Raw genomic sequence first — 22512 nt, forward strand, 5'->3', positions numbered from 1 at the left:
AATTCTGTTGTGGATGGGGTTTTGTCTTTTTCGAGTAGTAGGAAATTTGTTTTGTCTGAATTCAGTTTCAGTTTGTGTTTTAGCATCCAATCTTCCACTGCAAGTCAATTCCTTTCAATATCTTGAATGTTTCGATCATGTCCCCTCTGTCTCCTCTTTTCAAGATAGAAGAGGCCCAGTTTCTCTAGCCTCTCATTGTATGCCAACTCTTCCAGTCCCTTAACCATTTTTGTCACTCTTCTCTGGACCCTTTCTAGTAGTAATATGTTCTTTTTCATGTACAGCGACCAGTGTTGGACGCAGTATTCCAGGTGGGGGCGCACCATGGCCCGGTACAGCGGCATTATAGCCTTCTCCAATCTGTTTGTGATCCCCTTCTTAATCATTCCTAGCATTCTGTTCACCCTTTTCGTCACTGTCGCCACGGACAGTTTCATTGACTTGTCTACAAGTACTCCCAAGTCCCTTTCCTGGGAGGGAGGGGGGGGGGTCTCTCTGAGTACTACAACAGACATCCTGTATTCCTGTATAAGATTTTTGTTACCAACATGTATCACCTTACACTTATCCACGTTGATCCTCATTTGCCATTTCGTGGCCCATTTCTTGAGTGTGTTTATGTCTTGTTGTAGGTCTTCGCAATCCGTCTGTGACCTCACTACTCCGAATAATTTTGTATCGTCTGCAAATTTAATAACCTCACTCGTCATACCAATTTCCAGGTCGTTTATAAATATGTTGAAGAGCACGGGCCCGAGCACCGAACCCTGTGGCACTCCATTTGTGATGCTTTTCTAGTCCGAGTATTGTCCATTTATCCCCACTCTCTGTTTCATATCCGCCAACCAATTTTTAATCCATGTGAGTATATCTAATCTAATCTAATCCTTAGGTTTGTATACCGCATCATCTCCACGTTCGTAGAGCTCGACGCGGTTTACAGTAGGAGAAATAGGAAGGAACTACAACAGAGGGTTAGAGGTAGAAGTGTGAAGAAAATTTAGAGGACTTGGGATGCCAAGATATAAGAGTTTCCTTGATTCCTAAGTTGAAGGGAGACTTACATTTTTTGAGAAAAGCCAGGTTTTCAAATGTTTGCGGAAAACTTGGAGAGAGCTCAAGTTCCGAAGAGGGGAAGTAAGGTTGTTCCAGAGCTCAGTGATTTTGAAGTGGAGGGAGGTCCCTAGCTTTCCTGTGTGGGAAATGCCTTTTAGCAAGGGGAAGGATAGTTTTAATTTGTGGGAGGATCTGGTGGTATTAGGGTTTGAGGAATTCCAAGAAAGAGGGATAAAGGGAGGGAGGATACCATATAGGATATTGAAAGTTAAACAGGCGCATTTATAGTGGACCCTGGCGATTATCGGAAGCCAGTGGAGCTTGGCCAGGAGCGGGAGACATGGTCAAATTTACTTTTAGCGAAGATGAGCTTGGCCGCGGAATTCTGAATCCGTTGGAGTCTGTGGAGGTTTTTCTTAGTTAGGCTTAAGTAGATAGAGTTGCAATAGTCCAATCTGGAGAGGATGATGGATTGGACAAGGATCACCCTCGATTCTATCGTTTGCAATTTTTCGAAGTAGACATTCATGCGGGACCTTGTCGAACGCCTTCTGAAAATTTAGATATACAATGTTGACCAGATCACCCTTGTCTATCTGCCTCTTTACTCCCTCGAAGAAGTGCAGTAAGTTTGTCAAGCAAGATCTGGCTGGTCCTCATCAGATAGTGTCCGTCAAGGTGATCAGTGATGCGGTCCTTTATCAGCCTCTACCATCTGTCCCTGTACCGAAGTCAGACTCACTGGTCTGTAGTTTCCCAGATCTCCCCTCGAACCTTTCTTGAAAATTGGCGTAACATTCGCCACTTTCCAGTCTTCCGGAATCCTTCCTGATTTTATTGACAGATTGCCTATTATTTGAAGCAGTTCAGCTATAACCCCTTTCAGTTCCTTGATTACCCTCGGGTGGTACAGGGCAATACCGCACATTCTGTGTCCCGTATATGGTGATTTGGTTTAGGATGAGCTAGGGGAAGCTTTGATAGAAGCTGCAGTGACAAGATGGTTAGGATAGTTTGGAGTGGGCTTCGATGGCAACTCTAGCAGTGGGCACCTAAAGACAGTACCAGGTGGACTTCTATGGTCTATTCCCCAGAAATATTAAAGAAAAGACAATTTAAACATGAATATATGATGAGTGTGACTGTTGGACAGAATAGATGTTCAGGTCTTTATCTGCTGTCATTTACTATGTTACTATGTATGTAAACAGAAATGATTGCTTAAATTTAACTTTTTGGACTGACGATGACAATATTCAGTTTTTGATAAATATTGAAAAGTCGTTACAGGACACATTTGGTAGACTGTCAGTGAATGAGAGCAAACCATCTGAAATTAAATATGGCAAAGACTCAAATCATATTAGTGTTGGGTTGCTTATTTATTTATATAATTTTGTTTTCTATACCATTTTCCCCAAAGAGCTCAGAATGGGGTTACAGATTAAACATACATAAAATACAGTTAACAGGTTACAAAATGACATCATTACAGTGCAAGTTTACGATACAAGATTGTGTCCTAATTTGATACATAGTAGGGGTCTAATTCCAATAAACATAATATAGAGTTTACAGGGTTACAATTTGCCATTGTTATCCTTAATAGTGCAAGTTTTTTTTTAATACAAATTTTTATCCTAACTAGATACACACTAGAGATCTAATACCAAAATACGTGGAGGGGCATAATCAAAACAAACATCTGCCCGTTTTGGGCCTTGAGCACTAGTTGCCCAAAGTTGACAGTGTCCAAAGTCCATTCTCGAAAAATGTATCCCAAAATTTATTTTTCAAAAATCGTCTACCTCTTCGTTTAGTCATTTGATTGTCCATAACGATAGTTCATCTATCTTTATACTACATTCTCGGCCAAAAAAACGTCTGGAACAAGACCTTTTGAACATGGGAGGGGCCAGCAAAGTGATGGACTCAGAGGCCTAAAATGTTTTTGGATACATCTAAAAATCCATTTTGATTATTGGCACTTGGTCAACCTGCCTTTTAGGTCATCCAAGTGCTGATTTGGGCGGATTTTAGATGTATTTCTGTTTTGATTATGAGCCCCAGGCATTTCCTAATGTTTTGCAAGGTTTTTTTGAAATTTATTGTCCTAGAAGGTGTTTCAGGTCAGAACATAGTATGAAATTAAGATTGGATACTAGGATAATAATCTCTCATTCCCAAATTAATGACACTATATTGTCAGTAGGATAATGGAATAAAGCTTTGGAATGCAGTAGGATAAAGCTTTGGAATGCTTTGCCGGGAGCTCTGTGCTTATGTTAGGTTAGGTTTCAAGAATGCAACTGTTTGTAAATGATGAGATAATGTGTAAATGCTACTACCTGCTTATGCCTTAATGTGAGAATTCGTGGGAGCCAGTCAAGAAGTTGCTCAGTGCCGAGCAGGAGTGCCAAAGCGCGCTCCTGCTCAGTGCTTCTCAGTGGCTGAAGAAACCCGATATCGCAGCAGCCACCACCAACCGGGTTAGCAGCGAGGCAGGAGTGCGGGATCGGCAGAGGATGTATGGGGACAGGGTACAGAGCCTGGGAGGGAGGGGGACTAGGTGCAAAGTCTGACAAAGGAGGGAGGGGACTGGGTGCAGAGCTTGGAAGGGAGGGAGGGAGAGAGGGAAGAGGGCTGGGTACAGTGCCTGGCAGGAAGTGGGCTGGGTGCAGAGCCTGGCGGGGAGGAGGTTGGGTACAGAGCCTGGAATATTAAGCTGCCTGACTTATATTCGAGTCAACCATTTTCCCTCCTTTTTGGGGGGGGAAAATGGAGGTCTCAACTTATATTCGGAACGACTTATAGTTGAGTATATACGATAACAATGGAGAAAGGGCAAATCCTTGAGGAACTCCGCTAGTGAGGGAAAGTTTAGAAGACGTCGGTGTCATTGTAGAAACCGTGAATATGAAACCTTCAATAAAAAATATGAACCAGGAAAGAATTATACCCCTAACTCCAATATCAAATAAACTGGAGAGTAAAAGGGAATGGTCCACCAAGTCAAAAGCTGCAGATTACAGAATAATGTGAATTTGAGTCCAAAGAGAAATGTAGAGTGCTCAGTAAAGCTGTAATAACTGTCTTAGTACTGTGTGTAGATAAAAAGCCTTCCTTATAGAGAGTGTAATACCAGCAATTTGACCATATGAGATTATGAGAAGCCAATTGGATATAGACAATCTTTTCAGTAAGTTTAGAAAAGAAACTGAGATTAGAAACAGGATCATAATTGGAGGCCACAAGGGAATTTAATAAAGCATTTTATTCAAAACGGGTCAAATCGGAGCATGCATGAACCGAGAAATAATTGAATGCAGTTTAATCCATTGGTTTCATAACAGTACTTTTACCTGAGTATCGTGTCATAAAATAAAACTCCCAATTTATCAAGCCTTATTGTATCCTTAGAGAAACTCTGCCCAAATAATGTGGGGTAGATATCGAACAATTTAACTGGGTAGGAGACTCTCCTGCCCAGTAATTGTGGTGAGCAGGCCTTCCCCCAAATTTTGATTGGCATTTAACTACAGAGTGCTGCTAAAAATCTGGTGTGACCTCTGCTAGAATGGAGTTGGGGTAATGGATTACATTGGATTGGATTTACTCATTTAGTGGAGATATTTACTTGGCTAGAAGATTAAGGACTGGATGCACTAAAGTCAACGATCGTCACTAAACCTGTTTTCACAGCTTTAGCAACGATCACTTTTACTGACCAATACCCAAACGGCCCACCATGTGTTTTTTCCCCTCAATTGCCCATTTTCCAATCCAGCCATACAAATTGGTTAAAACCTCATGCAAAGTAGTCAAGCAATTGACGCATTAACATTGCTTGATTGTTCCAAAAAACCAAAAATGGGATTTTAGTGATCGGAAAAACCAACTTGTCTAGACCTGTCTGTAATCTGTCTGTAACTGTGTTACTGATAGGTCTGCCTGTTTTTTTGTGTTTTCATTTTTTTTCAATGGCACAGATATTTTGCATGTGTTACGCAAAACATCTGTCCCATTAAAAAAGAAAAAAGTCCCCCACCACCAATGACGGCCCTCCCCGATGACTCCGACAAACACAGCACAAGAAAAAATTGGTAGGAGGGAGCCCACTCCCTCCTGCCACACAGAGCATCCCTGTGCCATACTCCCCCCTCCCCGCGCCAGGAACCCTTCAGCCACTGTCCATCCGTCACCCCCAAAAAATGGCAGGAGGGTTGCCCATTCCCTCCTGCTACTGGACATCCCCCCCACAGAACCTCCTTGTACCTTTTAAAAAAGTTGGAAGCAGGAAACTGCTTTGGGCCCACCAGTTCTAAATGACAGGGAGGGGACAAAGGCACTGATTGGTTCAGTTGCCTAAGGCATGATGCACTGCGGAGGGGAAGGCCCGTCATTTAGGACTAGTGGTCCAAGGGAGGAGCCTCAGAGCGGGCTTCCTGCTTCCAACTTTTTAAAAAGGTAAGGGGAAGTTCAGGGGATGGGGGGCGTCTGGTGGCAGGAGGGAGTGGGCATCCCTCCTGCATTTTTTTGGGGGGAGGGACGGTGGCTCAGGGGCTCCTAGCGTGGGTTTGTTCTGTGTAGCAAGAGGGAATGGGCATCCCTCCTGCCTATTTTTGGGGAGGGGATTGGTTTGGGGGAAGGGGCTTTTTTTATGGGGCAGATTGTGCATGTATAACACACATCTGTGCTATTAAAAAAAAAAAAGAAGCCCTAAAAGCAGTGACAGGAAGCTGCTTCCTCTGTCACTGCTATTAGGGCTCTGTGCATGTGTCAGTCGCTCACTGAGTGATTGATCAGTCACGTGTACATTGAAAGACGCACCCTGGGAGAAAAGTAAAGTCCGTCACGTTTCTCTGTTCCCACAACAGAAGGGTAATCATCCGGCATCGCCAAAGAGAGTAATCCAGGGCTTCACTCTCAAGCCATTTCAGCAAGATGCATTTCAGTCCAATAAGGACAGTCCACTTAAGGAAAGAAGCATCCCCCCTTTGACGAGGGTAGTAATGGGGAACAGCTCCAAACAAAAACAATGGAGAGCGTTGAATTGTAATGGTCCAAATGTGCTCAACAAAAAGAAAAATAGCATTCCAAAAGGATCGAATATTGGGGCAAGTCCAGAACACATGTCCACAGGAGCCCGGCATTTAGGGCCTCTTCTTAAATTATACGTGGAGTCCGATAATCAGCCCATGGGAGTCAGCCCGGCAATCTCCTGCAGTCAGTGGAGAACCTGGAAATTCAATGCTGGGCCATTTCTGGTGACTGACATTGGATTTCAGGAGGGGGGGTGGGGGAGCTGCTTTTCACATTGCCAGTTAAGCTGATATTCATTGGCTGACTGACTGTTATAGCTATTAATGGGGTCTATCTGGCCACTAAACTTAGTCAGTCTATCATTGAATATTGGTGCTAAATAGTGCTCTTTAATTGTCTAGGGGCTGTTCCTGACAGACAACCCTTAGTGATTGACCAAAATAATCATTGCTAGATTCCTGAGCCATTGCCTCAATTGGCTGGGACGTGCCATTATTTTGGATGATGTTTCTTCTCTTATACTCTCTCCATTATGTGTTTCTCACTTTAAGTTTTAATATTCTCCAACTGAGAGCTATTCATTGACCTCCATATCTTGTTCTAAAGCTTATAGCCTCTGGCTAGCAGCCAGTACAATAACTAAACTTCTTTTTGCATATTTTTTTTTAAGATTGATAAGTCATTTATCAGATTATTGTGTAAATACTACGTAGACAGCAGTACTAAAGCTCATTGCAGTTTTATTTTAAGAGCATGTGTACTATAATTCTTTGCTTTCATTCTTCATCAATAGGACGTCTGGCATGGTTGATATATCTTGTTGGAACTGTTATTGGAGGAAGATTAACATATACCAGTACTGATGAACATGATGGCATGGATGGAGAATTATCTTGTAGGTAAGTGTGTGTGTGTATGTATGTGTGTATGTATGTATATATATATATATATATATATAGACTACAGTGATTAAGAGGCTCATTTTCAAAGCATTCGTTAAAGTTAAAAGGGGATAGATTCTGTACAAACGTAAGGAAGTTCTGGGTAGTTCTTCTTCACCCAGAGAGTGGTAAAAATCTGGAACACTCTTACAAAGGCTGTTATAGGGGAAAGCACCCTTCAGGGATTCAAGAAAAGGTTCTTGCTGGACCAGAACATACACAAGTAAGGCTAGACTCAAATAGGACACTGGTCTTTAACCTAAGGGCTGCCGTGTGAGCGGACTGCTGGGCACGATGGACCACTAGTCTGACCTAGCAGCGGCAAATCTTATGTTCTTATGTTAACGCATAAGGGAAATGGAAAACAGTGGTCCAAGCTGAAAGGTGCAATAAATAGAGCTACTGACCTTTATGTGAAGAAAATAAATAAAAACAAGAGAAAAGGGAAACTGATATGGTTCTCCAAACTAGTGGCGGAAAAAATAAAGGCAAAAGAATTGGCGTTTGTGAAATATTAAAAAACTCAAGAAGAGGAGTACAGAAAGGAATATCGGATGTAACTGAAAGAAGTCAAGAGAGAGATACGTCTGGTGAAAGCGCAGGCACAAGAGGAAATGGCTATAAATATAAGAAAGGGAGACAACATTTTTTATTCAGATATATTAGTGAAAGGAGGAAGACAAAAAATGGATTTACGAGATTGAAAGAAGGTACCAAATGTTATGTGGAGAGTGATGAGAAAAAAGCAAATGTGCTAAACAAATACTTCTGTTTGGTGTTCACAGAAGAAAAACCTGGAGAAGGACCGCAATTGGTCAGCAAAGATACACCTGAGCATAGAATGGATACTGCACCATTCACAGAAGAAAATGTTTATGAACCCCTTGAAAAATTGAAGATGGACAAAGCTATGGGACCAGACGGGATCCATCCCAGGATATTGAGGGAGCTCTGAGAGGTTCTGGCGGGTCCTCTTAAAGATTTTTTCAATAAATCTTTAGAGATGGGAGAGGTTACGGAGGACTGGAGAAGAGCGGATGTGGTCTCTCTTCACTAAAGTGGTTGCAGAGATGAAGCGGGAAACTACAGGCCGTTAAGCCTCACTTCAGTTATTGGAAAAATAATAAAAACGTTGCTGAAGGAAAGGATAGTGAAATTCTTAGAATCTAATGGATTACAAGATCTGAGGCAACATGGGTTTACTAAAGGTAAATTGTGCCAAACAAATCTGATTGAATTCTTTGACTGGGTGACCAGAGAATTGGATCAAGGACTTGTGCTAGATCTAATTTACTTACATTTCAGTAAAGCTTTTGATAGTAAAGCCTTTAAACAAACTTTGTGGGATGAAGTTAGGGCCCAAAGTGGTGAACTGGATTAGAAACATGATGATACACAGATGACAGATGGTGGTGGTAAATGGAATTCACTCAGAGGAGGGTCAGGTAAGTAGTGGAGTGCCTCAAGGATTGGTGCTGGGACCAATTCTGTTCAGTATTTTTGTGAGCAACATTGCTGAAAGGTTAGCCTTTTTGCGGATGATGATAAGATTTGTAACAGAATGGGCACCCCAGAGGGAGTGTAAAACATGAAAAAGGATCTGCAGAAGTTAGAAGAATGGTCTAGCGTCTGGCAACTAAAATTCAATGCGAAGAAGTGCAGATTGATGCATTTGGGGTTTAGAAATCTGAGGGAACCATATGTGCTGGGAGGTGAGAGGCTGATAAGCACAGATGGAGAGAGGGACCTTGGGGTGATTGTGTGTGAAGATCTAAAGACATCTAAACAGTGTGATAAGGCGGTGGCTGTTGCCAGATGGAGGCTAGGCTGTATAGAAAGAAGCGTAGCCAGCAGAAGAAGGGAGGTGTTGATGCCTATGTATAGGTTGTTGGTGAGGCCGCTCTTGGAGTATTGTGTTCACTTTTGGAGGCCATATCTGGCAAAGGATATAAAAAGACTTGAAGCGGTCCAGAGGAAGGCAACAAAAATGGTAAGAGGTTTGAACCAAAAGAAGTATGAGAAGAGACTGGAAGACCTAAATTTGTATATTCTGGAGGAGAGGATGGACAGGGGAGATATGATACAGACTTTTAAATACTTGAAAGGCATTAATATAGAACCAAACTTTTCCAGAGAAGAAAAAATGGTAAAACTAGAGGGCATAATTTGAGGTTACAGGGAGGAAGACTTAGGAGCAATGTTAGGAAATTCTTCGGAGAGGGTGGTGGTAGATCCAAGTTTCCAAGTTCATTGTAAATTTGATAAAACGCTTATCAAAATACTAAGCGTATTACAGCAATAAAATAGGGATAAGAACAGAGATAAAAACAGAATTAAAACAACAATATTAAACAGACGACATATACACGAAAAAGACACAAAATAAATGTAATAAGAACAAAAGGATAGGGGGAGAACTATAATAAATACAGAAAAGAAAACATATATGGGAAAAAGCAAAAGGACTAAGGGTTCAATAAGAAAAGAATAGTAGGATAATTAGCTAAAAGCATCAATGAATAAGAAGCCATCCCGAGGGAAGGTAGTGGAGAGGAAAACATGGAATAAAAATAGAGGATCTCTAATTAGAAGACGAAAGATGTAAATTAAAGAGCTAAGACCGGTATTGGAAAGACCTGCATGGCCTGTCCCATATATGGTGATTAGGTGTAGAATTGGCTGGGGTGGACATCAAAGTGAACGCTACTAATATTGAACATGAGGAAGTTGCTGGCCAGACTTTATGATAGATATCCTGCAAACAACGGGATGGTTGGATAGTCTGAAGTGAGCTTTGATGACAACTTTATCATTTGGAGCTAAGGACAATACTAGACTTTACAGGCTACAGTCAAAAAGTATCAAAGAAGAGACAAATAGACTACTGTAACGCCTTGTCCAAGGGAATAACTTTAAAAGAAATACGTGGATTACAAATCCTACAAAATACCACAATAAAAATAATTACCAAAAGAAAAAAATTTGATCATGTGACTCCCCTATTGAAAGAAGCACATTGGTTACCCGTAAACTAGAATTACATACAAAATAACATTGCTTACACACAAAACGTTAATGACTAAAGCTCCTGCATTCTTAGAAAGACTTCTAATACCTTATGCTCCAACAAGATCTTTAAGATCTGAGGAGAAATCTGTCCTCTCAGTAAGATTCATTTATTCGAGGAGGGACATGATCTTCTCTGTTACGGCCTCAAACCTGGAACTCTCTTTCAATTTATATTAGGGAAGAAAAATCACTTAGTAAGTTCAAAGGTCTATTGAAAAGCTGGCTCTTTAAGGACATCTTCTACTGAGCTGCATGAAATCAATATAACTTAAAACATCCTCTAGTAGACTAGAATTTTATTCTTTAAATGAAAATTAAGTGATTCCCATTCTATTGTCTTAACCCTTGTGTTCATTTTATTTGTTTATGAATTGTAATTAAACCTATCTTCCTCTTGTGTCCTGTAGTGTCATAGTTTTAACAACTGTGTGGTTTTATTTTTTCTTTTTTTTTACCCTGATTTTATTACTATTTGTAAATCGCATTGGATTATGATATTGTGATCAAATCAAATTTTTAAATAAACTTGAAACAAGTTAATCAAATCATGTATTTTTAAAATGAGTTTCACTATTGGGCAGACTGGATGGACCGTTCAGGTCTTTATCTGCTGTCATTTGCTATTTTACTATGATACACAAAATATAGGTTTCTATAATACTTTGTGTGCTTTGAAAATGAGCCCCTATGTGATTTAAAAGTAACAGCTTAACAAAAACCATCAAATTCTTGTAATGACAATAATTTTATCATCTTACTTTCTTAATTGGGTAGACATTGGAAAATAGGGATGCAGAGAGAAGGCAACAAAAAGGAGGAAAGTTTGAAGGAACAAATAAAAAGTGAGGGAGAAATGCAGATAGAACAGTAGATTGAGACATGGGGAAAATAGTTTCCTGCATGCATATGTACCAGTTCTAAAACCTTCGCTCTTCAGTTTTAACATAAAGACTGTGGCTACATATACAGCATTTTAACTTTTCAGTTGTAAGAACTGCTGTTCTTTTATTATAACACTAATGTTTAAGCCCGTTACATTAACGGGTGCTAGAATAGATGTGTAGAATTTCTTTTTCTGTCTCTCTCCCTGCCCCATCTTTTCTTTGTTTCTCTCTCTGCCCCCTTTCTTTCTTTCTGTATCTCTCCCTGCCCCGTCTTTCTTTCTGTCTCCCTGTCCCCTGTCTGTCTTTCTTTCTTTCTTTCTTCAGTGGCAGCATTGTAAACAGGCTGTTTGTGGCCAGCCCCGACAAGGCCTTTCCTCTACCATATCCGAAGTGATGCAGCAGAGGAAAGGCCCTGCCAGGGCTTGCCGTGAACAGCCTGTTTACAACGCTGCCACTGCTGCTTTGGGTATGGAATGGGGGGTTGGCAGGTCAGGACTGCTGCCACTGCCCTGAGACGCTTCCCTGCTCGGCAGTTCCACTGCGCCGAGATGCTTCCCTGCTTGGCGGTTCCTGCTACCACTGCGTTGAGATGCTTCCCTTGCTATGCAGTTCCTCCCTGTTTGGCGGTTCTATTCTACTGCGCATACGGAGGCATGTGCTTAAAACCACCACACGTGCACGCACCGCTACTACCATGTCTCTGCCACGGAGCTACGGATCACGGAGGTAGGAGTGTGCGTCCATTTTTGGGTTTTATTATCATTGATAAGAACATAAGAATAGCCTTACTAGGTCAGACCAATGGTCCATCAAGCCCAGTAGCCCGTTCTCATGGTGGCCAATCCAGGTCACTAGTACCTGGCCAAAACCCAAGGTGTAGCAATATTCCATGCTACCAATACAGGGAAAGCAGTGGCTTCCCCCATGTCTTTCTCAATAAAAGACTATGGACTTTTCTTCCAGAATATTTTCCAAACCTTTCTTAAAACCAGCTACGCTATTCGCTCTTACCAAATCCTCTGGCAATGCGTTCCAGAGCTTAACTATTCTGTGTGAAAAAAAATTTCCTCCAATTGGTTTTAAAAGTATTTCTATGTAACTTCATCAAGTGTCCCCTATTCTTTGTAATTTTTGACGGAGTGAAAAATCGATCGACTTGTACCCGTTCTACTCCACTCAGGATTTTCATCCCCTTTACCAACATTCCCTCCAACTCACTCGGGTTTCATTAGGCTTATGTTTTATATATTCAGTATTCTCATCCAGAACCATGATCCTGGCTACTTGGGAGTCCCACATATGAAAATATAATGCCTGTTTGTCCTTGGAGACAGCAAAGTTACTTATCTATAACAGGTGATCTCCGAGAACAGTAGACATATATTTTCACAACCTGCCCACCTCCTCTGGTTGATTTCTTAGCAATGTTACTGCAAATCAACGTTGGACAGGAAGGCACTGGTATGCCTTAAAGTTAAAGTAACAGTGTACTTGGTAGTGTTTGTACTGGGTTCCGTAGCTGACGTAACCCACATGTAAGAATGTGTGCCTGCTGTCCTTGGAAAATACCTGTTATAGACATGTAACTTTGCTTTATCTGTGAAAACTAGCATTGCTTCAATCACAGCATCTAGTTCTTCCTTGTCTGAACCTTTTGTAAGATTGCTGTTATCGTTTGTTCCTGAAGGTGGCAGACAATCAGGTGGACTGGAATTTGGAAGAGACCGAGCGAGCAGAGAAGCTTGCAAGGCAGTCTGTTCTGTTTCTTCTCTTATTGGTATTTTAGCTCCGTTTTGTCTTCAGACCTATTTTCAGGCTTTGGCCTGTTTCTTTTCCTATTGCCAGACATGGAGAGCTTACTCTGACCCCTTCCCACTCTTCTAGGCAGCAACCTGAAGAGAAAGAGCATCCTTTTTACTAACTAGGTGGCCTGTCTGTCACTTGCAGTACTTGCTGTTTTAGGGCATACAGCTCATAGTCTATGTGAAGAGAAACGTTCCTGTTTTAGGAAGGCCGGGATCGGTAATTAGATGCATTAGCCACCAAAAGGGTAGAGAGCAGTTTAATTCAAACTCCTTGTAGGGTTAGACAGACAAAATGATTTATTTTCAAAGTGTGGGTAAGAGGCAATCTGATGTTATGGTCTCTGTAATATACCTGATTCTATGTACATGTTAGACTTTAGTTGTGCGACAAGAGGTCGATTCACCGGAATTGTAAAAGTGAACATTTGTGTATCTCATCTAAGTTATGATTTATTTATTTATTTTTCCTTCCTTCCTTAATAAGCCACCCAAGCTTGAAGGAGTTGTATCAGGTTCGTTATTAGCACAATCGGAAAGTGTCTGGACCCCGGCAAGAGAAGATTGTGTTTTTGATTTTCCTTACCTCATTCTTCCTCACAAAGGAGTAGTTTAAGAACATAAAAACATAAGCAATGCCTCTGCTGGGTCAGACCTGAGGTCCATCGTGCCCAGCAGTCTGCTCACGCGGCGGCCCAACAGGTCCAGGACCTGTGCAGTAATCCTCTATCTATACCCCTCTATCCCCTTTTCCAGCATGAAATTGTCAAATCCTTTCTTGAACCCCAGTACCGTACTCTGCCCTATTACGCTCTCTGGAAGTGCATTCCAGGTGTCCACCACACGTTGGGTAAAGAAGAATTTCCTAGCATTCATTTTGAATCTGTCCCCTTTCAACTTTTCCGAATGCCCTCTTGTTCTTTTATTATTCAAAAGTTTGAAGAATCTGTCCTTCTCTACTCTCTCTATGCCCTTCATGATCTTGTAAGTCTCTTATCATATCCCCTCTAAGTCTCCTCTTCTCCAGGGAAAAGAGACCCAGTTTCTCCAATCTCTCAGCGTATGAAAGGTTTTCCATCCCCTTTATCAGACGCATCGCTCTCCTCTGAACCCTCTCGAGTAACGCCATGTCCTTCTTAAGGTACGGCGACCTATATTGGATGCAGTACTCCAGATGCGGACGCACCATCGCCCGATACAATGGCAGGATAACTTCTTTTGTTCTGGTTGAAATACCCTTCTTGATTATGCCTAGCATTCTGTTTTCCTTCTTAGTGGCCGCTGCACACTGTGCCGTCGGCTTCATTGTCATGTCCACCATTACCCCCAAGTCCCTTTCTTGCGTACTCTCCTTCAATAACATCCCTCCCATCATATAGTTGTACCTCGGGTTTCTGTTTCCCACATGTAATACTTTACATTTCTCAACGTTGAACTTCATCTGCCATCTCGTCGCCCGTTCCCCTAGTTTGTACAAGTGCCATTGCAATTCTTCGCAGTCCTCTTTAATCCGAGCTCCACTAAATAGTTTGGTGTCGTCCACAAATTTTATTATCTCATACTTCGTCCCTGTTTCTAGATCATTTATAAATATATTAAATAGCAGCGGCCCGAGCACCAAGCCCTGCGGGACCCCACTCGTGACTCTCCTCCAGTCCGAGTAGTGACCCTTCACTCCTACCCGCTAACCAGTTTCTGAACCACCTATGTACGTCTCCTTCCACCCCATGGTTCTTCAGTTTCCGGAGTAGGCGTTTATAGGGCACCTTGTCAAAGGCTTTTTGCAAATCTAGATATATGATGTCTATGGGGTCTCCTTTGTCCTTCCGTTTGTTAATTCCTTTGAAGAAGTGCAATAAGTTCGTTAGGCACGATCTCCCCTTGCAGAAACCATGTTGGCTGGTTATCAGAAGTTCGTTTCTTCCAAAATGTTTTCTTTTATCAGTGCTTCCGGGAAGAGAAGTGGACTGAGTACCAGGAAAGCCAATATTCAAATCCCACTAATGCTTTCTATGATGTTGGGCAAGTTGCTTCAGATGCAAACTTAGATCTTGAATCTTCCGGCAATAGAAAAATACCAATTGTATCTGACTGTTGCAGTTGTCTAGGTCTCACCTAAGAGAACACTAAGGCCCTGATTCTACAAAATGCATCTAAAGTTAGGCATCGTTTAGTAAGGTGACCATTTATTTTTTTCATCAAAAGGAGACATCTATTAATTCTCAGTCCCGCCCCAGCCCCGCCCCAACCCTGCCCTAGCCCTGCCTCCAATCCCACCCCTAATTTCTTCCATTCATTTTTCATGTACACATAATATCTTCATATTAATTCATAACGGTAACCTTAAAATTAAAAAAAACTACAAAGCACACTATACGCAGAGAAAATGTTAATTATCATTTATATTTGGGGGGTTTCAAAGATGTCAAGGCAAATGACTTTAAAATATGCAATATCACTTCAGTAGCTATAGAAAAATAGACAAATATAGTGCAAAATATAGACAGCAGATATAAATTCTCAAAACTGACACATTTTGATAACTAAATTGAAAATAAAATCATTTTTCCTACCTTTGCTGTCTGGTGATTTCATGAGTCTCTTGTTGCGTTTCCTTCTGACTGTGCATCCTTTCTTTCATTTCTTTCTTTCTGCACTCAGACCCAACAATTGTCTCTTTCTGTTCCCTCCCTCCTTCCTTCCTATGTCCTCAGTGCCTCCTTCCTATGTCCTTAGTACCCCTTCCTGTGTCCTTAGTGCCCCCAGTGCCTCCTTCCTATGTCCTTAGTGCCCCTTCCTATATCCTTAGTGTCCTCGGTTCCTCCTTCCTATGTCCCCATCACTGCCTTCCAGTCTTTGTCTCCACCCCCTCCCCTATGCTCTGGCATCTCTCTCTTCTCCTTTCCTTCCTTCCCACTCCACCCCATGGTCTGGCATCTCTATTTCCTTCCGATCTCTCTCCTCTCCTTCCATCTCCCCCTCCCACTCCATTATCTGGCATCTCTTCTTCCTTTCTCTCCTTCCTTCCTCCTGGTCTGGCATCTGTCTTCTCCCCCTCTCCCCATATACCCTGACATCTCTCCCCCCTCCATGGTCTGGTAGCTCCTTTCCTTTCCCTCCCTCCCATGGTCTTGGCATCTTTTTCCTCTCCTCTCCCTTCCCTGGTCTTCCTTTTCCCTTCTCTCTTCCCAGTTGGGTGCAGTAGCAGCTTTTTTCTCCCCCCCCTTGGGTGCAGCAGCAGCATGTTTTCTATTCCCCCCTCCTTGGGTGCAGCAGCATTATTTCTCTTCCCATCCCTGCCATCGGCAGAGTTACAAGCTTCCCTCCATCGCTGACCATCAGCGATGGAGGGAAGTTTATAACTTACTGCTCTTCCTTGCTTCAGGCCTTCCTCGTTGCCGGGTCCTGCCTTCGCGGAAACAGAAAGTAGGCAGGAGTCAGACCTGGCAGCGAGGAAGGCCCGAAGCAAGTTGTAAGCTTCCCTCTGTCACTGCCCTTAGTGAACTCCTGCTCCGAGGCTCTAACGTGTGCGTGCCGGCTTCCCTTCTCTTCTCCTCCCCCCCTGGACGTAACTTCCGGTTTCAGAGGGAAGAGAAGGGAAGCCGGCACGCAAACGTTAGAGCCCAGAGCGTGGGTTCAGTTTAGTTTGCATGCTGAAGTCAGCCCGGGAAGGAGCATCGGCGGCAGCAGCAGGATTAGCAGGGCGAGGAGAACACTGCAGGGGTTTGGCGCTGGACCGACCGTCCCCTTGTCCCCGCGCACAGCTTCAGGACGCTGTCCCTGAAAACGGGACATTTCGGCGTCCCAAAGCGGTGGTTCGGGACAATGGGATGGTCGGTCCAATAACGGGACTGTCCCGTTGAAAACGGGACATATGGTCACCTTACCGTTTAGGCACCTCAGTTGGGCATCCTTTGTAGAATCGTGTTCAGAGGAGTTCAGCACTGTTTAGGCGTCTAAATTTTTAAGCGTCCTTTAGAGCAGTGGTTCCCAACCCTGTACTGGGGGACCACCAGGCCAATTGGGTTTTTGGGATAGCCCTAATGAATATGCATGGAGCAGATTTGCATGCATGCCACTTCCATTATATTCAAATCTCTCTCATGTATATTTATTAGGGCTAGCCTGAAAACCCAATTGGCCTGGTGGTCCCCCAGGACAGGGTTGGGAACCACGGCTTTAGAGAATCAGGTTTTAGGTAGATTTAGACGTCCAAACAATGTCCTTAATGTTATAATGTTTTATTATATTATTAGAATGACAATTTTGTGCTGTTTTTCATTATAATTGTAATACTAGGAGTTGGATCTGTTTAATGCTTTTATTTATTTCTCTTCTAACAGACAGAGTATCTGGGATTCAAACCAGCAACATTAGGGTAGAAGGCTGTAGGTTTAACCAGTGTGCTACAGAGTGAGCTAGCAAGCTGCATAGCAATTACAAAACTAGGTCTTATAGGCATTGTAAGGAAGTCTAGTTTTAAGCATAGTTTAGGCTTCAGATAGACTCGAGTTCTAAGGATGGAACTTAGGCACAGTTTGGACGTCCTTAATGCGATCCGCTAAATAGCTCTCTGGGTTTTTATTTTTGCATTATTAAGCTCAAAATACATTTAATAAGGCACCACGTAAACAGGGCACATCAATACAAAGATATTACATTACATTACATTAGGGATTTCTATTCCGCCATTACCTTGCAGTTCAAGGCAGATTACAAAAGAATGTATTACAACAAGAACTTACAAAAAAAAAAAAAAAAAATTGGTCATTTTCAAAAAGAGTAAGAAATGGATAAGGTTATTTGTTTGGGGTAGTTGGTTTTAGTGAGAGGTGGAGTTTGAGACTTGCAGTATTATTTCTTTTTTCAGAGTTTTCTTGAAGAGTATGGTCTTTATTTCTTTTCTAAAAGTCTTGTAGTCCAGGGATGCCGTCAGTAGATTGGCGATTTGGTTGTCTAGTTTGGCTGCTTGAGTGGCCAGGGGGCCATCATATAGTTTTTTCCGTTTGACCTCCTTAATTGGGGGGGTATGAGAATGGGGTGTGAGTTTTCCTATGTCTGGTTGCGGTGTTGTGGATGAGACGGTTATTCAGGTAGTTTGGACTGTCTCCGTATAATGTCTTAAATAGTAGGCAGTAGAATTTAAATTGTATTCTTGCTGGGATCGGAAGCCAGTGCGATTGGAGATATGCTTCTGTAATGTGATCATGTTTCTTTAATGAGTAGATGAGTCTTAGTGCTGTGTTTTGGATAGTTTGTAGTTGTTTTGTTATGGTTGTAGGGCATGGGAGGTAGAGGATATTACAGTAGTCAAGTAGGCCTAGTATTAAGGACTGAACTATGAGCTGGAATTGAGTTTTCTTGAAGAATTTCCGAACTTGTCTTAAGTTTCTCATGACTAAGAATGACTTTTGTATTGTTTTATTGATTTGCGGTTGCATGGTGCAGCATCTGTCGATAGTTATTCCTAGCAGTTTTAGGGTGGTTTGTATGGGGTAGTTGATTGCGTTGATTTCAATGTTGGTTATGATTGGTATTTTGTTGTTTTCTAGGAGGATGAATTTCATTTTATCTGGGTTCAATTTCAGTTTGTGATCTTTCATCCAGGTTGCTATTGATTTTAGTGTTTGGTATATTGTGTTCGTCATGGAGAGTTCAGGTTGATCAAAGGGTATGAGAATGGTAATGTCATCGGCATAGCTGTAAGAGGTTATGCCTTGTTTGTCCAGGTGAGAGCTGAGGGAGGCTGTATAGAGACTGAAGAGAGTTGGGGATAGAGGGGATCCTTGGGGAACTCCGCAAAACCTTCTATTTTTTTGGGTAAACAGTAATGCTATTTGCTAATTAGAGGGAAAGATCCATTAACTGATTGCCCTATGATATGATAGCTTAGCAGATCTCTAAGCTATCATATCACAGGGCAGTCATTAGACACACCTGTCTGGAAGCTGCTATAGCTCAATATGTAAAAGCTCTGTGCTCCTCTTCCAGAGGTCATAAGTTCAAATCCCAACCAGCTCCTGTATTTTTCACTCCATAAGATGCCCTTTTTCCACCCCCAAATATGGACTTATGGTATTCAATACATTGTTTAGATATGATTAAAAGTAAAGTTACTAAAAGCACTAGTACTAGTGTCGCAGCCAGCATTAGGATCATGTCTAAAACTTTAAAGTGCAGTGTCTGAATGCATATGACTGAATTTTTCATTAAGAAGCTTAACAGTTTTTGTGGAGGTTTTTCTGGCAGAACTTTGTTCCAACAAATAAATGCAAATAAATGAGACCTAAATGTCCTTTTCAGGGTTGCATAGTTTTATTTTATTTTTTGCCACCCTTCCTTTTGTTTTCTTCCCTATATGTTTTCTTTCTGCTTAATCATTGTAGTTCTAGCCCTTTTCCCTTTTGTTCCTGTTTGTTTTTAAATGTTTTTAATAACTGTTATTGTTTTTAATGAAGTGCTGTTATCTTGAATATGTTTTTAAGTCAATACATGTTTTTATGACATTGTACACCGCCTAGAAGGCTGATTGGGTGGTATATGAAATCTTAAATAAACTTGAAACTTGAAAAGTAAATAGCTAAATTCTCAAAGAAATCATACAAGAGAATTCAAATAAACAAAAATGAATACGCAAGACAATTTAATTGATTATGCTCTATAATAGAAACATACTCAAAAAACCAATAGAAGGCAAGAAAAATATATTCAGCACTACTACCTCCATTAATTCAATCATAATAATAGCAAATGATCTCATATACCAAAAAAATAAATTACTTTTCTTAAATAAGTCAGCATATGCTCTTGTAGTTCATTTGTAGTCCAAATGGAGGGCAATAAACAAAACATGCCACAAGTTTTTGACCAACTGGAAGAGAGTGGTTTCCGTGTGCTAACGAGTCCCAATTTCTTCACATTGTGATAAAAAGTCTAAGTTCATCATTCAATAAATATGTAGTCAATCCAAGACAAATTCAACTTCCTCGACACAGATCGTGTTTCAAAAAGACTCTTTCTCAAGAGGAACAAAAGCGCTGGAGACACAGACAAAATACCTTTATGTTCTACATGGATATTTAATTATTTATTTGACTTTATTAACCCATAGCACTGATTTATTTTATTTATTTATTTAGTTTAAAATTTTATATTCCACATATCCTGAAATTCTATGCAGAGTACAATAAAACATCCAAATTCATACAATACATATTTCAATAAAACAACAAAACAACATAATACAATGAACATATTACAATACAACAAATGAACATATAACAATACAACCAACAATGAACAAACACTAACAAAATATCTCCATTACTTTTACTTGATTGAGGTTTGACTGCTAGTTAATTACTCGCTGCCACTGGTTGAAAAAGCATGCAAAAATAAAAGTTTTCAGCTTTTTTTCTAAACTGTAAAACCAATGATGCTTGCCTAAGATCCATAGAGAGCCTGTTCCAACAAAAAGGACCCTGAACAGAAAACATCACTTTACGGTGACTCAAAAGTTTAACCACCGACAGGGAAGGCACATCAAGACAAAGTTTACTGTATGTACTCAATTATAAGTCGAGACCCCCCTTTAACCCTCAAAAAGGAGGAAAAAAAAAAATAAAAAAAATGGTTGACTCAAATATAAGTCGGGCAGCTTAATATTCAAGTGCCCTGCCCTGTCAGGCTCTGCACTCAGCTCTTTCTGCCAGGCACTGCACCCTTCTCTCCTTTTCTCCCTCCCTCCTTCCCCTGTCAGGCTGTGCACCCAGCACCCTTCCTTCCCTTTCTCCCTCCCTCCCCTGTCAGGCTCTGCACCCAGCACCCTTCCTTCCCTTTCTCCCTCCCTCCCCTGTCAGGCTCTGCACTCAGCACCCTTCCTTCCCTCCCTCCCTTCTTCCCCTGTCAGGCACTGTACCCAGTCCCTTTCCTTCCCTCCCTCCTTCCCCTGTCAGGCACTGCACCCAGCACCTTTCCCTCGCTCCCCTGTCGGGCATTTCACTCAGCACCCTTTCTTCCCTCCCCTATCATACTCTGTACCCTCTCTCCCTCCCAGGCTCTGCACCCTGCCGCCCTCCCTGTCCTAGCCTCATACCTCTACTGATGATCATCGGTGGAGGTACAGCGGGCAGGAGCGAACTTTCCAAGTTCCTGTCCCACTGTTAACTGGCTGCCTTGAGTGTCTTCAGCTGCTGAGAAGCATGAGCAGACGCGTGATTTGGCGCTGCTGCTCAGTACTGAGCGGCTTCCTTAATGGTTCCTGCAAACTCTTGTGAGGACAAGGAGGGCGGCAGGGTGCAGAGCCTGGCGGCGGGGGCGGCCTGCAATAATTTTAGAAGGGGGTGTATTGGTTCAAATATAAACCGGGACCCTCATTTTTGGGCCAATTTTTTGCCCCAAAATCCCGGTTTATATTCGAGAATATACGGTATCTCTAGAGCGTAAACTCTGTGAAGAAACGTAAAAGTGCACCAACGATTTCAACAGCTCCAGACCACCAACATTCAATAGTTTAAAAACATATTTAAAGATACCATGTGAAACATTATTGTTTCCCTGCTCTTTTCTTTTCTTATTTTATTTTATTATATCATATATCATATCTATCTATGATAACATAAAAATTCAACACATTGCATTTAAGTATGCTCTTTTGTGTTGGTACAGAAGTCTGATTTTATGGATTTTTCATGTCCTTCTTTTATCTAAGAGTTTTCCAGTTGATAGCCCTGACTGATGCCCGGTTGCCACAGTCTGGAAATGAAAAAGTGGAACTTGCAAATCTCTGGTTTTTGGATCAGTTTCGAAAAACCTATGTGGGAGACCAGCTGCAACGAACCTCCAAGGTAAGTCTTTACCATTACCGAAAAAATATACTCATGACATGAGTCTGTAGTGGATGCTTGATGTATTGTTCTAGCTCATGCTTACAATGTAAATTTGACTCTTTATATATATATATATTCATACTAGTTTAATGTAAAAGATATTTGGTTTTGTTGTCTTCAGATGGTTACACATGAGGATGAGATGCTGCTTTGTATTTAATCAACTTGTTTAAAATGTGGTGGCAAGATTGTTGATAGGGGTATCATGATATACATTACACCTGTGTTAAAACATCTGCATTGGTTTCCAGTGGAATTTTGAGTACAGTATAAAGTTTTGTCTTTGATTCATCACACACTGTATTCAATTGTGCCTTGGCGTTATATCAACTGGGGAGACATTTGAGAGCAGAAGAAGGGATGTGCCTGTCTATTGATGTGGTTGCAACAGATATGCTGAAACTTTTTCGGTTATTGGTTCACTTTTGTGGAATACACTGCCAAGAATATTGCAGTTATCTTGGGGTACTGCATAATTTAAGAGCTTTTAAAAATGCACTTTTTCTAGAAGCATTTTTTGATTGATCTGCTGGTATATGATATATTCAGCTGGCCAGCTGAGGATTGTGGATATTTTGTTGTTTAATAATGTGGTCATTGATATTTTATTGTGTATGTTCTACTATGCTCTGCTTAGGTATTAGGCGTACCGCCTGCTACATCACGCTGGGGGAGGGGGCAGGAAGTTTGGGCTTTGCCTCCTCCGGGTCCTCCAGGGCTGCAGAGATGGCCTGGGTCCATATGGACAAAAAGTCTTGCCCAGAGGCTGTTCTGGACACTGGCTCTAAACATCTGCATACTGAGTCTGGGGACTCCTTTGGTGTGGCGT

At 41.6% G+C, this 22512-nt stretch overlaps 1 protein-coding gene across 2 annotated transcripts in view; it reads left to right on the top strand.

The window, feature by feature from the left end:
- RANBP17 (RAN binding protein 17) overlaps positions 1 to 22512 on the top strand; it is a 548236-nt gene that overhangs the window by 131928 nt on the left and 393796 nt on the right. For both annotated transcript variants that reach the window (XM_033927588.1, XM_033927589.1), the window contains 2 exons: positions 6893 to 6998; positions 21506 to 21641. In XM_033927588.1, the coding sequence (XP_033783479.1) occupies positions 6893 to 6998; positions 21506 to 21641 (242 nt within the window). The remainder of the gene's footprint in view (positions 1 to 6892; positions 6999 to 21505; positions 21642 to 22512) is intronic.

Source organism: Geotrypetes seraphini, chromosome 18 (genome assembly GCF_902459505.1).
Source record: "Geotrypetes seraphini chromosome 18, aGeoSer1.1, whole genome shotgun sequence".
NCBI lineage: Eukaryota > Metazoa > Chordata > Amphibia > Gymnophiona > Dermophiidae > Geotrypetes > Geotrypetes seraphini.